Below are 13,999 nucleotides of genomic sequence, written 5' to 3' on the forward strand. Positions count from 1 at the left end.
AATGGGAAATGACTTGCTCATTCTACATTTAATCAGAGCAACTACTTTTTGCAGCAGTGAATCAATTGTTTTCTTAACAGGATGTTGCCAGATGTGGAGCATACAGAGACTCTTCTTCACTGACCTACACCTCACTCTATCTTAAACAAGAAAGTGACAGCTGGGATCCAAAGGACAACAGGATTGTCCAGGTGACCAGGAAAATGGCTGACATAATATGTTACATGACCCAGTACTTGAGGAAGAAAGGCCCAATACCGGTAAGGACCATTAGAGGGCACTGTTTATCATCTTTGGCTCATTATTTATTCTCACTACTTTTCCACATTTGTTTCTCTTTCAGAATAAAGAGGCGTTTGTCACTGCAGCCAAAGACGTCATCTCCAACAGCCAATCACTGACCCAGTTCATTAGAGTCATTGCTAACCACTGCTTGGACAAACAATGTATGGTTGAACTGTCCCTTATTGTTGAGCAGATTCTGACCATCACAAACCAGCTGAACATCATCTCCAGGTCAGGAGGCTTTTGACCAGAGCTCTGCAACCTGTGTCTCTTATCTCCTGTTTTTTTCATAGCACCGCAGGTAGCGGCAGCAACACAGTCCTTGCTCTGCAACCTGTGTCTCTTATCTCCTTGTTAGGGTCACCTTACAGAGTTTTTTTCATAGCACCACAGGTAGCGGCAGCAACACAGTCCTCGCTCTATGTATGTGTTTAAAAAGTGAAGTAATTTTACTAGATAAGGTTGCAGACCCCTGAGTTAAACAAGTTTGAGGAAAATAAACATTTTCTGAAATCATATCTTCTGTTCACTTAGCGTAAATGCCGTAACACCTGGAAGCAAATCATCCGATGAGATCCTTGTGAAGAATACACAGAATCTCCTCCAAATCGTCCTGCGTGGCGTCCGTGCTGCAGAGACCGCCTGCATCACGGTAAATACAACTCATTATAACATGTCTTTTACTGACCCCAGAGTTCCCTAATGTCTAACAAAAACTGTTCTGTTGTTGTTTTCAAGGGTTTAAAACAGCCAGAACCACACTCTGATGGAGCAGAGGCCACAGCGCTGTGTTTCCAGTGGAGGAGAAACCTGGAGCTGCACCGAGCACAGCAGACCTCCAACCCAGAAACTGATGAGCTGGGTTTGAGAAAGACTTCCTCCCACCCCCTAGCACCCAGTCTGGCCCCACCAGTTGATGTGCATGGTGGTCGTTTCTAGTTTAGTGGGGAATTAAACAAGATGGAGAGTTCAAAAAAGATGGAGAGAGACATGGAACGTTTTGTAGAGTTAATGTTTTACACATCTGGCTGTATTTTTTTAATTAACCAATAGCCAAGGCCGGTGTTCTGAAGTTCCATGCCACCCATGGAAATTTCCTAACCTGCAGAAAACTATGTATTGTTTGCAGTCGCAAATTGGCCGATGTACGCATGCGCAGTTAACTCGGGTAGGAAATTTCCATGGGTAGGAAACTTGATTACTTGATTACTCCAACAGCGCTCACCTGCGTCCGGAGCTGCACCTGCGTCGCCACTCCCGTGCTCTCTCTCCTGCAGCTGAGCGCTAACCTCCGCCGCGCCCCCACAATGTGTATGTACATTGACTTTTTTATATAATTAGAATGTATTTTACATTGTTTTGCATGGTCGTGTATCTAATTTATTTACGTAATGTGTATGTTTTATATTTACATTGTACAACTCCACTGTGCATATAATTGTTTGGGAAAGGGTAATACAGTCTGGGAGGGTTGATGAAGGTTGAGGTTCGTGAAGGGTAAATATATACGTAACTCTCTCGCCTCTATTTTGCGGATTTTCCCTTTTCGCGGTGGGTCTTGGAACGCAACTACCGCAAATAGGTTTGCATGTGAAAGCCACCATGGTTTAAGGTCCAGTTTTGTTCAAAGGAACGGCAAGGAATGGCATGATATACTACATTAAACAGAAATTAACCTAAAACTTAAAATTAAAAAAACACTAAAAAAATAAGTAAAAATGTAATTTGCCTTGCCGCTGTGATCAGATGTGTGCGCACAAAGTAACTAATAAAATAATCAAGCAATATATACAGGCATGTTTATTGCAACAAGAGAAAAAGACACAGGGATAAAATCATTTGAGCAGGAGGGGGCAGTGTTGAACACATTCAATGTCAATTTAAACCACCAAGATATCTCAAACAAATTTCTTGTGTGTCTGGAACTGTGGCAGTTTATTGCAAATTAAGAATTAGCTTCATACAAAACATTTACAATCTGCAGACGATGTATGCTTGAATTGTCTATAATATCTAAAATAGTCTAAAACAAAAACTAAAAGATCAGTGAATTGTGAATAGAGTTGAGGCTAATTTGTCAGTCACAGCATGTTGCTTATATCACTGACAGACAGAGGTTGATAGAAAAGAACCCCTCTGTGTGAGTCATGTCTGATGCTTTAAATAAATGTGGAAAATGTGGGATGTGCCAAAAAACCCAAAAAAAAACAGGCTCTTCAAAAACTGTGATGTGATTGTACGTATGTACTTTGCATCATTCTTATGGTACTGCTGACAACGGCTGTGAGTATATAAATGAAACTATGAGTATATATATGTGAGTTTGAAGGATGGATATTTAATGGTAAGGCAATGGAGCGGTCCTTATACCCTGAGGCAAACAGTACGACTGTATATGTGAGGAACTGTCGCCTCAAAAAATAGACACTAAATCTCACAGCTTGACACATACATATACAGGAGTGTGCATACATTTTGAACCATGCCTGTTTTTATGTTTTGCCCATTAAATGTAATGAATGTGTTTTGTTTAGGTTCCACTGATATAATCTTGCATAGATATTTTCTCCAAAAGAAAAAAAATAGCAGCTCTTTGAATCCTTAAATTCAGTCAGTAATTGTGATGGCCTGAGTGACAACATGAAGACAGTTATGCTGTATGTTTGCAGACTCAGATCAACCTTAAGCCATTTTTGATGACCTAGTTTCACAGTAAAGTCACAGTCTGTCACTGTGTTTTCTGTGTTATCATCTATATGTCCGCCTTCTTAAAGTATGTAGATAGTCACAGCAAAGCAATGGCAGAATTTCCAGTTTCCCATTTCTTGGTCTTGTGGGAAATGTTTTGTCAATTATAACCAGTCAGGTTATATGGTTATTAGTGAGAATGTATTGCAGATAAATGAAAGAATGTGATATTATATAAGAATATTTGTTACTTATTGTCACTGTTAATAAATATTTAGTGCATAAATAGCAAACTAAGAATGAGAAAAGTAAAAAAAGAAAATGTTGATGCATGGATACTGCTGTTGTAATTTGGGGATTGAAAAAAATAACTCAGTTGATGAGTGAGCAAAGATTATTTTGCTAAATATTCTTAGAGACAAGTTGTAAAGACTAACTAAGTCTTTTCACATGAAAACAACAATTTTAACACAGCACAAAACTTCACATCATTGTTCACAGCCATCTGAACTGGTGTGTCCATGTTGATCTTAAAATCCCTGGACTGGCAAAAATATCTTTTACATGAGCAGAAGTCTCCAGTCTATCCACAACGCACAGCTTTTGCTCTGCATTTGGAAACAGCCGAGGGAAAATACATTTTCACCACATGGTCCAGTTGAGTAGCAATTCTGCAGCCTTAGACCATATGGTGTTCCCAGTCTCACACTGCGTTGTGTATAGACTGCAACACTTTTACTGTGTAAAGTGCTGCTTTAAAAAAAATGCAGGCTTTCTGCTTATTTTATTCTAACACATAAGACAATCAGATGATAAATGATAAGATGTACTTTTTTTCGATAGGTTTGAAAAATACAATGACTTTGAATTACTATAATTACTTGTTTTTTTTCTAAATGATTTGTGCATTTATTTAAGACTGCCATTCACTTTCATTTGTTTTGTCGAGTTTCTTGGCGTGGTGCAGAATTTTAAATGAACAAATGTCAGGGAGAAATTTCACACTATATTCAATTGAAGTATGGTAATGCCTAAGCACGATACACCCGTGGGCTGTGTGCACCTCAAATTACTGCTACACATTTGTTTTCCCAAACATCAGGATCAATAGGAGGGAAGCTACAAATCCCCTGTGCGGCGTCAACTCTATATATCCAATTGAAGCAACAACTGCTGACACGTAAGAGAAATGCAAACAAATTAAATTCTCTGAATCTGCTTGTCGGAGCACTTCCTCATATTTCCACCTAACCTCCACCCTCCCACTCACCCACCCCCCAACCCTCCGCAAAAACCCTTTCTAAAGTGTGGATGAGCTCTCCTTCTCCTGCCTCTGGGGCACATTCACTTTTAACTGTTGTTTATCGATTTGTAAAAAAAATGGGTAATATTTTTAAAACGCATATCTGAGGTATCTTTGCTATATGTTATTTACACATAACATGTTATTTATATATACTGCACATATCAGTGATGAAATGGGGGGAAATCAACTGAGATGAAGTTGCTAATGCATTTCATCATATCGCATTCAGAAATGGAGCAACCTTGTGCTGAGGTTGAAGCAACAACTGCTTGGCACACAGCCTGACTAAGTGGCAGAACAGTGACCATGTAGCCCTTTCACAGCTCCCATGTGCTCATCATCTGGCTGATGTATGCCCATGCCAGCTGACAGTCAGTTTAAAATGCTGCTCCTGAGCATGGGTTTTTTTTCCCCAGTGGAATGTGGAAGGATTACTAAGAGATGAGTTCAGCCATCATGCCTCACAAAATATCCTAAAAGAGCATGTATTTACAGTAGGTGATGATGTGCCAACTTTTTCATTGAGGCTGTGCAGTGATGAAAGAATATGGAGTGGATGAAATATCACCAGCACTAAAGAATCTATTAAAATGTCATTCAGGGGTCGTAATAATTGTTTTGTTCATTTTTCCCAGCATATTTATATTAATGAACTGTACCAGTAAATAAAAAACATGGATAGCCCACTAGTGGACAGGTCTTCTCCACTAATAATAAGCACAAAAACTGTATGCAAGATGCAAAACTTTTCATCTTTTTATGTTGATGTTTTGCTGGACAAACAAAGCCATATAGTGCTAATCCTAGTTGTAAAACGGTGGATGAAGGGTACAGTATCTGGTGTGTAAGTCTGTTCAAATGTGATTGTGAAGGTTAGCCACTGAGGTACAGTAACTGTAAAGGAGACGGCAACATGGCAGTAATCCTTTGTTAATCTGATAATTGAATTCTGAATTGACATTCCACAATATACTGTATATAATCCTCTCAGTGGTTCCATGGCTGTGGTTCCACCAGGTGGAGCTCTGCCACAGTAAGGGTCCTGCTTGTCCCATTTGATTCAGTCTTTAAGATATAATTACCCACTAGATAATTAGCTTAAATGGAGGACACTGACATTGTTATTTATTAGGCAGATCAGTATCAGCAGCGTGTATGTAAATGACAAAGATACATTAATTCACAGGCTGACAGAATGTACCACACAATAATATCATATTATATATATATATATATATATATATATATATATATATATATTACATAATATGTACAATGTCATGTTCCAAGTCGTCTGTCCAGCAAGCTAATGCCCAAGAGGACTTTAAGGTTTGAATAGCTGATGGATCAGGGGTCACCTTCACCGTCATCTGATGTCACACTGTAGGAAGACAGTTTAATTGAATTAGAAATGTGTTTGTTGGTGTGTCAGTATGTGGCTGCGGTTTTATGCATTATTGCTATTTGTGATACAGTAGAATTGCAGGTAAACCCCAGTAGAGTACTGTATGTAGTTGTAGAAACATTAGCAGAATACTAACTGCTGGTAAAGTTGTTTTGTTAAGACATTAGTAGGAGTAGTGATACATGTGTCAGCTCTGTTGCTCCATGGTTAATCAGTTTCATTACACTCACCTGTGTCCTGTGATTCCAATTACATCAGTACCGCCCCAGGTCAGCCGTGACCCGGAATCAAACCGGGGTTGCTGTGGCCACAACGCAGAGTAGTAACCACTATAAGAACATGGTGAGCTAGCTGGTATGAAATGCAAACCAGAATAACATCTCTGTGTGGGCTTGAACCAGCAAACCGTCTCCATTAGTAGTGATAGAAGAAGAAGAAGACTTCTACTGTTGCTAATATCTTTACACTGTTATTAAATACTGCTTTAGGTATTGTATTATAGTATAAAAAGGTGTATAGTATTGTATTAACAACATTGCATGACAATATGTTTGATCTCTCCTATATATATACTTGTCAGTTTCTGGTGTTTCCTGTGCACAGGAAGAGCTTGTTTTTGTGAAAGGCAGCCACTGGATATAATGAGTGGAGTCCTTTACGCCCAAACAACAAACACTTAGCGGTTAAATTATAGCATGAAATATTACCTGGTGTTCCCCACAGTCAGAGAGGCTCACAGAGCTGCTCCTGAGGATATAGAGTAATGGGCTCTTTTTTTTTAAATTGTACTTTTTTGTCTCTGCTGTGGGGGGAAAAAGAGTAAAAGACTTTCTTTTTCTTCTTTTATTTTCTGTATCTCTGCAATTTGTTTGACTGCATCTCAATAGGAACTCATTTGGAAATAATAAAAAAAGAACGAACAACAAGAGAACAGACGACGGTACGATTGTAGCGAAAGTTCTAAGGGTTTACTGTGTGATCCCACCTGGGGTTGGTCGTATTTGTGGACGTCTGAGGGGAATAATGGCGTTCATTACAAAGGGCTTAGCTGATAAAAGATTCAGTATGTTGAGGGGATAGTATGCATCTGCATCTACGTTTTTCTTATGAGAAGGATTATTTTTTGTCTGAGGCTTGTGAGCACGCTCATACAGTCGGTTTCCCAGCGTTTTCTGCGTGGTGACAGACATGGGCATCCAGATGGTGCGAACACCTTGGTGCATCAACTAACATATTCTTTCCACTTTCTTCTCATCCACATAGCTCATTAGTTGCTCACATGTACTTATTAATTAACATTTAGTGTTTACACATGGGTCACAGCCAGAGACTGGGAGAAAAGATCTCCAGAACTCTTTAGGTTTGAACCTGAGTGTCACAATATACTTAAAATAAAATACCAAATTGGGCAATTATTTTATTTTATTTTTTTTACATCTCCTGAAAACCTTGTGGGGAAAACAAAGCCTTTAGCTTCATGGAGTTATTAAATGAAACACAGCCAATTATTACCTTCTACTTTAATTTGACATTTCACTGGAGGAAGATTATAAAAAAATTAATCAGGACTGAAACACATTCATATAAACCTTTTGGGGGAGTCTTGTTTTTGTTTTGTTTTTGAGGCAGCACTTTGTATATTTCAGTCAAATAGTAAAAACAAAAAATAATCCATGAAGGAAGCATATCAAGGAATTACTCTAGAAAAGTATATTACAAAAATCATGAATATAGTAATATATGTATATAATTTCACATCAGTATCCATCAGTGGTGCTGTTAGAAGGAAGTTGGCTGCTATTAAAACTCAAAGAATAACATTTAGGTACAAGAATACATTCTTGAAATGTGTCTAAATGCGCAGTGTTTATGAATAGTTAAGTTGGCAAAGCACATTTGAAATTTCCGATTCTGACTATCATATTTAAGTAGTAATAAACTATATCAAAATGCTTGTGGAGGTGTACGGCTCCATGGATTAAAAAGACACCTAGCGCTATAATAGCAAAGAGTATTACTTCAGGTTGTATTGTGATTAAATACAGGCTTAAATATATTTTTGAAACGCTCCTTTTTTATTCAGTCTGTAAACGTATTAATCAAAACATTTTGACCAATAACAGGAATGAATATGTAAAAAAATTGTACCAGTGCTACCTTTAACATTTGAAATGCCTGTAGTCATGGTGGCGATGACGATTACAAAAAAAAACTATATCCAAAGTGTGTGCCACAGTGAGACACACTGGGTTACTGTGCAGAGATAAAAGGCTGTGTGTTAACTTTGAACAGCAGGATAACTACCCAATTAAAGCGCATCTCTCATCTCCATAAATCTCACCACGCTTCTATTATTTTCTTTATTGATGTGAATATGTGTCCAATTAGACGCACTTTCATGTTTACAAAAAAACCTCAAAGCCTCTGCCAAGCCATGACTCTGCTGTGTTTGGAAAAACATCATTTGTAGATTTTTTAAAAAAGGAGATTGTCACAGTTTGTCCTGATAATTTAACAGTTTAAAAAAAAAAGATGAGCCAAACAAAGCATTTGAGAGTAGTTGTCACCGTTAAGCTGCTTTTTGTTGTTTGGTTGTGGTGTGGTGTCTGGAGGGTCAGGCACTTGGCCCTTCATCAGCAGCCATAATAAAATGTCACTTTGTGATAGAGCATAAAAGCAATACTGCTGATAAGTGGGATTCTCTCTTCTCTCTGGAGCTCCTGAATGTGAGGCTGTGGCAGAGAAGCCATTACAGAAGTAAGGAGCAGAACCGTAATCTGATCGTGTCCCAAAGGGGTGAACGCATCATCAGTCAGCCATGGCATGATCTCAGCTTTCTGCCCCAGAGCAAATGTAAACGCCCCATTTATTCCATGTTTACATGGGATGACATTAGTGCTCTTCATGGGTGAAGCCTGGCGTCTGTATCTCTATGTTAATGTATTCTCTTACCTTGATGCACAAAAACAAGTGGTTGAGTTCTTTGAATACAAACGAACAAAGTGGATTGTCCACTGGATTAGGACCAAACTGAAAACTGATAAATTCATTCATTAAAGACTAAGATAATGCGTGTGTTAACATTTTGTTACACAACACCTTATCAGTATGATTGCCTGTGATCACAGTGAAAAGTAATTTCGATATTTCTGGTTTTCTTAGTCAAGAAATATTTTAATCATTCATAATTTAACATGAGAATAGAAGTTTTTCCTACTTTTGTATATTCAAAATGCATTTTGCAAAAGATTTTTTTCTTGCGGGGGAAAATCAAATCATGTCTCACCTGAGTGGAGGACACATTCATTCACACGGGTGTGAGTGTCCTGCAGGAGGCTGGAGTTGTTGAATTTGAATGAGAGAACCAACGGTACAAATGTAATCAAAATGAAATCAGTGTCTGAAAAAAACCTTCTTTATAAGGATTGCAGAGCTGCATTAGCTCAACAATCTGCTGACTACACGCTGGCAAATAAAGCAGCAGAACTCATCGAATTACTCGTAAAAAAAGCTCCCCTACAACAGCTCTTTCTCTCCTTTTGGATTCTGTTACACAACAGCACAACATACTCCACAACTCTGACTACTTATTAGAGTTGTTCTGTGAGGGTAGACACTGCTGCCAGGATGTTCCCTCTGACTGTTTATCTTCTTCAGCCCTTATCTCTTTTCACCATAGATTTAAAATAAAATTATGGTTGTAAGGCGGATTAGAAATATTGTTTCGTACAAAGTGTATGATTAGGTTTGGAAATAGGGCAGATATTATGTAATCTTATGTTTTTATTTGTTTTTATATGTATTCTTTTTCCTGTTCTTAGCAATATTTTCCACCTCTAGAATCCTAAATCTTTTGCAAGCCAAATTACATATATAATACCTCCTGCATACTTTGATTATCCCCCAAAGGAGCTTAGTCAGGCCCAAAAAAAGTACAGAGGAAGTCTTTCGGGAGAACCCACTATCACTTTACCTGAGCATCTGAATAGAGCGGAGGAAATCTGAGGCTGGCTGCACTGAGAAACCTTTATTGATGCAGAAAACTGAGAAAGAAGAAGAACTGGCAACGTCTTTGTGTGGTATATCAAGTTAGGGTATCAAGAAATCTCGTAATGATTGCTGCAGGTTGTTGGATTCTTATCGACATCACTGTTTGTATTCCTCCCACAGTGTATGAGACCAGAAGTTTATAATGTAGAACATAAGTCACTAATTTACTCATTTTAATTTGGGCCTGTATTTTGCCCTGTGGTAAGTACTTCAGTAAACCAGACACAGGGCGACTTTACACAAACTGACATCTGCTAAACAAATGTTCAACTGCCTGACGCAGATCTGTCAGTGCACCTTTTTAGACAGGAATCCAGTCCTGGTTTTAACGTTTTATCTTTACAACAAAGACCATTATGTTCTACAATCTTCCCTTTGATTGATGTTCTGTTCTGGCCTCATTCATTATCTCACGTCTCCTCTTGTCTGCACTGTGATGGCAGGATCATAGAAAAGGCAAAATAATTACAGTGAAATTGATCATTTCTTCTTCTTTTTTTTTTTTAAAAAAGCATTCGATTCTAAAATGTAAAGTCGTAGTCATAGCAGCTGTGGCTCTCCATTATTTTATATCCAGGCATGTGATGCAATATACGTAGCACAAGTCCTGCCGCAGTGTTATCTCTGCTAATCTAAATCTAAAGTTGAGGCAAAGATCGATAAATAGAAAGATGGAGCCTATGGAGAGGAGAGAAGCCTATAAGCTGCTGTCACCGTGATGAATAATCCTCCAGGGAATCAGATTTTCTCCATTCTACAGCTTCTTCCGAGAGGAAATGTACCTCTAAACATGATCAGGGTTCTATAGAACGCTGTGATGGGATTAATTGGATTTTTTGTTCATCTGTCTTGTAATAAATGAGGAGAGTTCATACAACATTGATTTTGTTAAAAAGTGCTGTTTAAACAGAAAACGCTTAGGCTGGAATATAACTTCTGCCTGAGACACTTGATTTAACCAAGAACACTCAGTTTATAGTAAAAAACCACGGGACTGTGACATGTGCTGCTTGAAAAGATTCACTGAGACCACGGTTACGGCCTGTGGAGCACAGATCTGTCAACTCAGTCATTTCACAGTAATTAACACAATAAATATCAGCCCAAGACCAGGTTTCTTTTTTATTTGATGTTTGTATGACCTGGAATAGAACATACTGCAGTATTCTGTCAAATGCTGTAACTAAGAGATGTCTTGTTCATCCATGGGGATTATCAGATTAAACTGTTTAAACTGTGAGACAGATTCATTTAACCATAATAATGATTAACCTGCCTAGTTATCATGATTCATTTGAGTAGATTTTAAATCCAAAGACATTGTTGTGTATGTAAGAAAATACAGTATTGCAGTGCAGCTGACAATAGCAGCTGAGTATAGTTTAAAAGTAAAATATTCAGGTAGTATGTTCCTCAAGAACAGGTTATCATTTTGACTTCAGGACTAGTTTTTGCCACCTCATTATAAATGAAATTCACCTCATAAAAGAAATCAGTCAGTGTACCAGAGTTTGATGGGCTTTATTTATTCAAATCCTTTATTTATACAGAAACCACACGTAAAATTTGTCTTCCATGAGCTGATTCTGCCCGAACTTTCTGTAAGTTATTTTTAGCAACACTTTTTTTTTCGACTAGTAAACATCCCCATACAAAGATTCCTCACACAAGAAATCTAAGAAAAGAAAAGACACCACAGCACACTTTATTTCCCTGTAATGTGGGAAGTCTTATCTTTTAGTTAGCCATGGGTTGACTGAACCTTGAACATTGGTATTAAAAGCTTTATTGCAGTCGGGTTTTAGTGAAGCTTTTTTTGTTTCCACTCTGAAGCAGGTAAGAAATTATCTTTTCTGAACACAGCAGTTTTCTACTTTGGGCACTATATTTCTAAGGTACTTTGGAAAATTTCCAATGTAATTTGATAAAATATGCTCTGACACCCATTTGCTATCAGGCCTGTGCCACACTCCTTTAAATCATGTTTTAAAAAATCCAAAAACTTGGTTATTAAACTTTAAATTGAATTTAATACCAGGTGCACTGATATCATGGCTTTAAGAAGACAGCAGACGATAAGAGTGGAAGACGTACAGTTAAGGTCTCCTAAACATTTTGTCTTCACTCAATACTGTGAGTTTTCTCTACAGTAAAAACTATGGAATATTATATAGTAAACAACAACAACAGGGACACAGTGAGTAGTTGGATGTACCCTGGTTTATAGTAGTTTATTTCATTATTGAAAGTTTTTACATTTTTCTCATTTTTTTATTAGGCTTCTGGAACACATTAATTATGTCAGGTTTTGATTATGTCTGACTGCAGTTAACAGCAGCGAAATACTAAAAAAGAAATTCACAGTTATGAGTTATGAGTGTGAAATCTGTTGTAAACTAAAGCTACACAGAGCTCTTTGTCACTTTTTAGGTCTGAACTGAACAGAACTGAAAGCTGCTGATTTTAAGATAAACTCTACTGTGTACTGTGAGCCTTGACTCTGGAGGCCATAAGGATAACAAGTCTCAGTCTGAAACAGATACATTCAATAGAAGGCTTAAAAAGATAGAGAATAACAGGGATTTTTGTTTTGATCATTTTGATAAGAGGAGCAAGTGATGCATGTGAAGAGATGGAAAACATGATAATAAGAAAGAGACAGTAGAATTCAACCACTAAAAACATCAGTCAAATCAGTTTAGTGACCAACTGCACACTAATGGATGGAATTCAAATAGCATTAGAAAACCCAGCGACGTAGCAGCCCAGATGGTTCTTATGTGGGCCAGATCAGAAAAAGATGATAAAGACCAAACATGTTTAAACAGACGTACGATACCAGAAGAAATATTCTGTGCTCTAGGCAATGTAGAATGAAATAATCCACATTTAGTCTGCTCTGCCTGTCAGCCTAGACAGGCAACACTGTAGCAATCCTCTGGCCCAGATCTACAGAACAGGAGCAAACTGCCAACCTGCCACCGTTACATCATGTGCACTTCCTACATGTCAGGGGTTTCTGTCAAACCAAAAATATAGAACCTACTTTTCTTATACATTTATTTTGTTTTAGTAGGTCAGCTCAGGTAATTAGGTAATGATTTGTTTAAGATTTAAGAAGTGCTGCGTTTACAGGTCTGAGGTAGAACAAAATAAAACAGGCAGCAGTGGCTCACTTCTGACAAACAGCAGCAAAATGAAGAAATACCACACCTGTCCTTAAATCACTGCACTGGCTCCTTGTTGGAGAACAGATGGATTTTAGAACTCTGCTTCTGTTCGACAAGGCAATAAATGATTTAAAGCCAGAAATCATCTCAGAGGGCCTGGTAGGGTAAGAAGCATAAAGACCTCTGATCATCAGAAAAACAATGTTACTCAGTTTCCCTGGGTTTCAAACAGCAGCAGAACTGCAGCTGCACCAGCAGGACTTCACATTTTTCAGTGCATAGTTCGTGTTTTATGCTCTTATTATAACAGTTTGTCTTAATCTGATGTGAGGATACAAGCAGGTAGAAAGAAGGGTTGACAGCTGACCCTAAACAAAGCTCTGCCCAAATGGAACATTTTCTTCCACGTCAACGCTTTAGGTGCAGCCATTATTTTTATACCGTGAGTCCTGAATGGATTTGTTATCAAATTCACTTCACTCTAAGATTGAGGAAGTGGTTTTCCTTCATTAAAAACACAAACAGAAAACACACGTACCATAAAATCACTATGAGGTTGAAAAAGTGTGTGGGGTGTGTACCGCTGTCAGAACTATAAAAAATAACTCTGGATCTGAAAAATACTGCAGAGTTTTTTCTTCATATATATATTTAATTCTGCTCAAATCCCAGGGGCCTATGTTGGGCAAATGGATCACATTATATTTACACGATTAAGATATTTTTTAGAATCACAACTTTAGAGTCCAATTAACCCAGTGTAAAAGCTAATTAAGGATTGATGACATTACATCACATAAAATATTGTTTTGTTCTGTTTTTGATGTTTTTTGTTTTACATGTTTTTACGCATGACGTCATTGTTAGACAATCATTCCTAGTTTGTCACTGAGAAAAGAAAAACCACAATGTCAAAAATGACATTTTCTGGTATATTTGGCTATGAGTACTTACATCACATTCATTATAGACTAACACTGTCATGTTGTGAGTCAAACAGTAGTGAAGGTAAAGAACTCTGTAGCATCTCCTGATGTTATATAATATGTTATATACATTATATTATACTGTATCTTCAATGGACATGTATGGCTC

The 13,999-nt window shown here is 37.7% G+C and overlaps 1 protein-coding gene across 1 annotated transcript in view; it reads left to right on the forward strand.

Moving 5' to 3' along the window:
- Positions 1 to 5,509, forward strand: part of LOC112487834 (uncharacterized) — a 10,292-nt gene extending 4,783 nt beyond the window's left edge. The window contains exons 4-7 of the mRNA XM_025060823.1: positions 81 to 260; positions 344 to 516; positions 820 to 937; positions 1,024 to 5,509. Coding sequence (XP_024916591.1) covers positions 81 to 260; positions 344 to 516; positions 820 to 937; positions 1,024 to 1,224 — 672 coding nt within the window. The 3' untranslated portion in view covers positions 1,225 to 5,509. The remainder of the gene's footprint in view (positions 1 to 80; positions 261 to 343; positions 517 to 819; positions 938 to 1,023) is intronic.
- The last annotated feature ends 8,490 nt before the right edge of the window (positions 5,510 to 13,999 follow it).

Source organism: Cynoglossus semilaevis, chromosome 12, assembly GCF_000523025.1.
Source record: "Cynoglossus semilaevis isolate Cse_v1.0 chromosome 12, Cse_v1.0, whole genome shotgun sequence".
Classification (NCBI taxonomy): Eukaryota; Metazoa; Chordata; class Actinopteri; order Pleuronectiformes; family Cynoglossidae; genus Cynoglossus; species Cynoglossus semilaevis.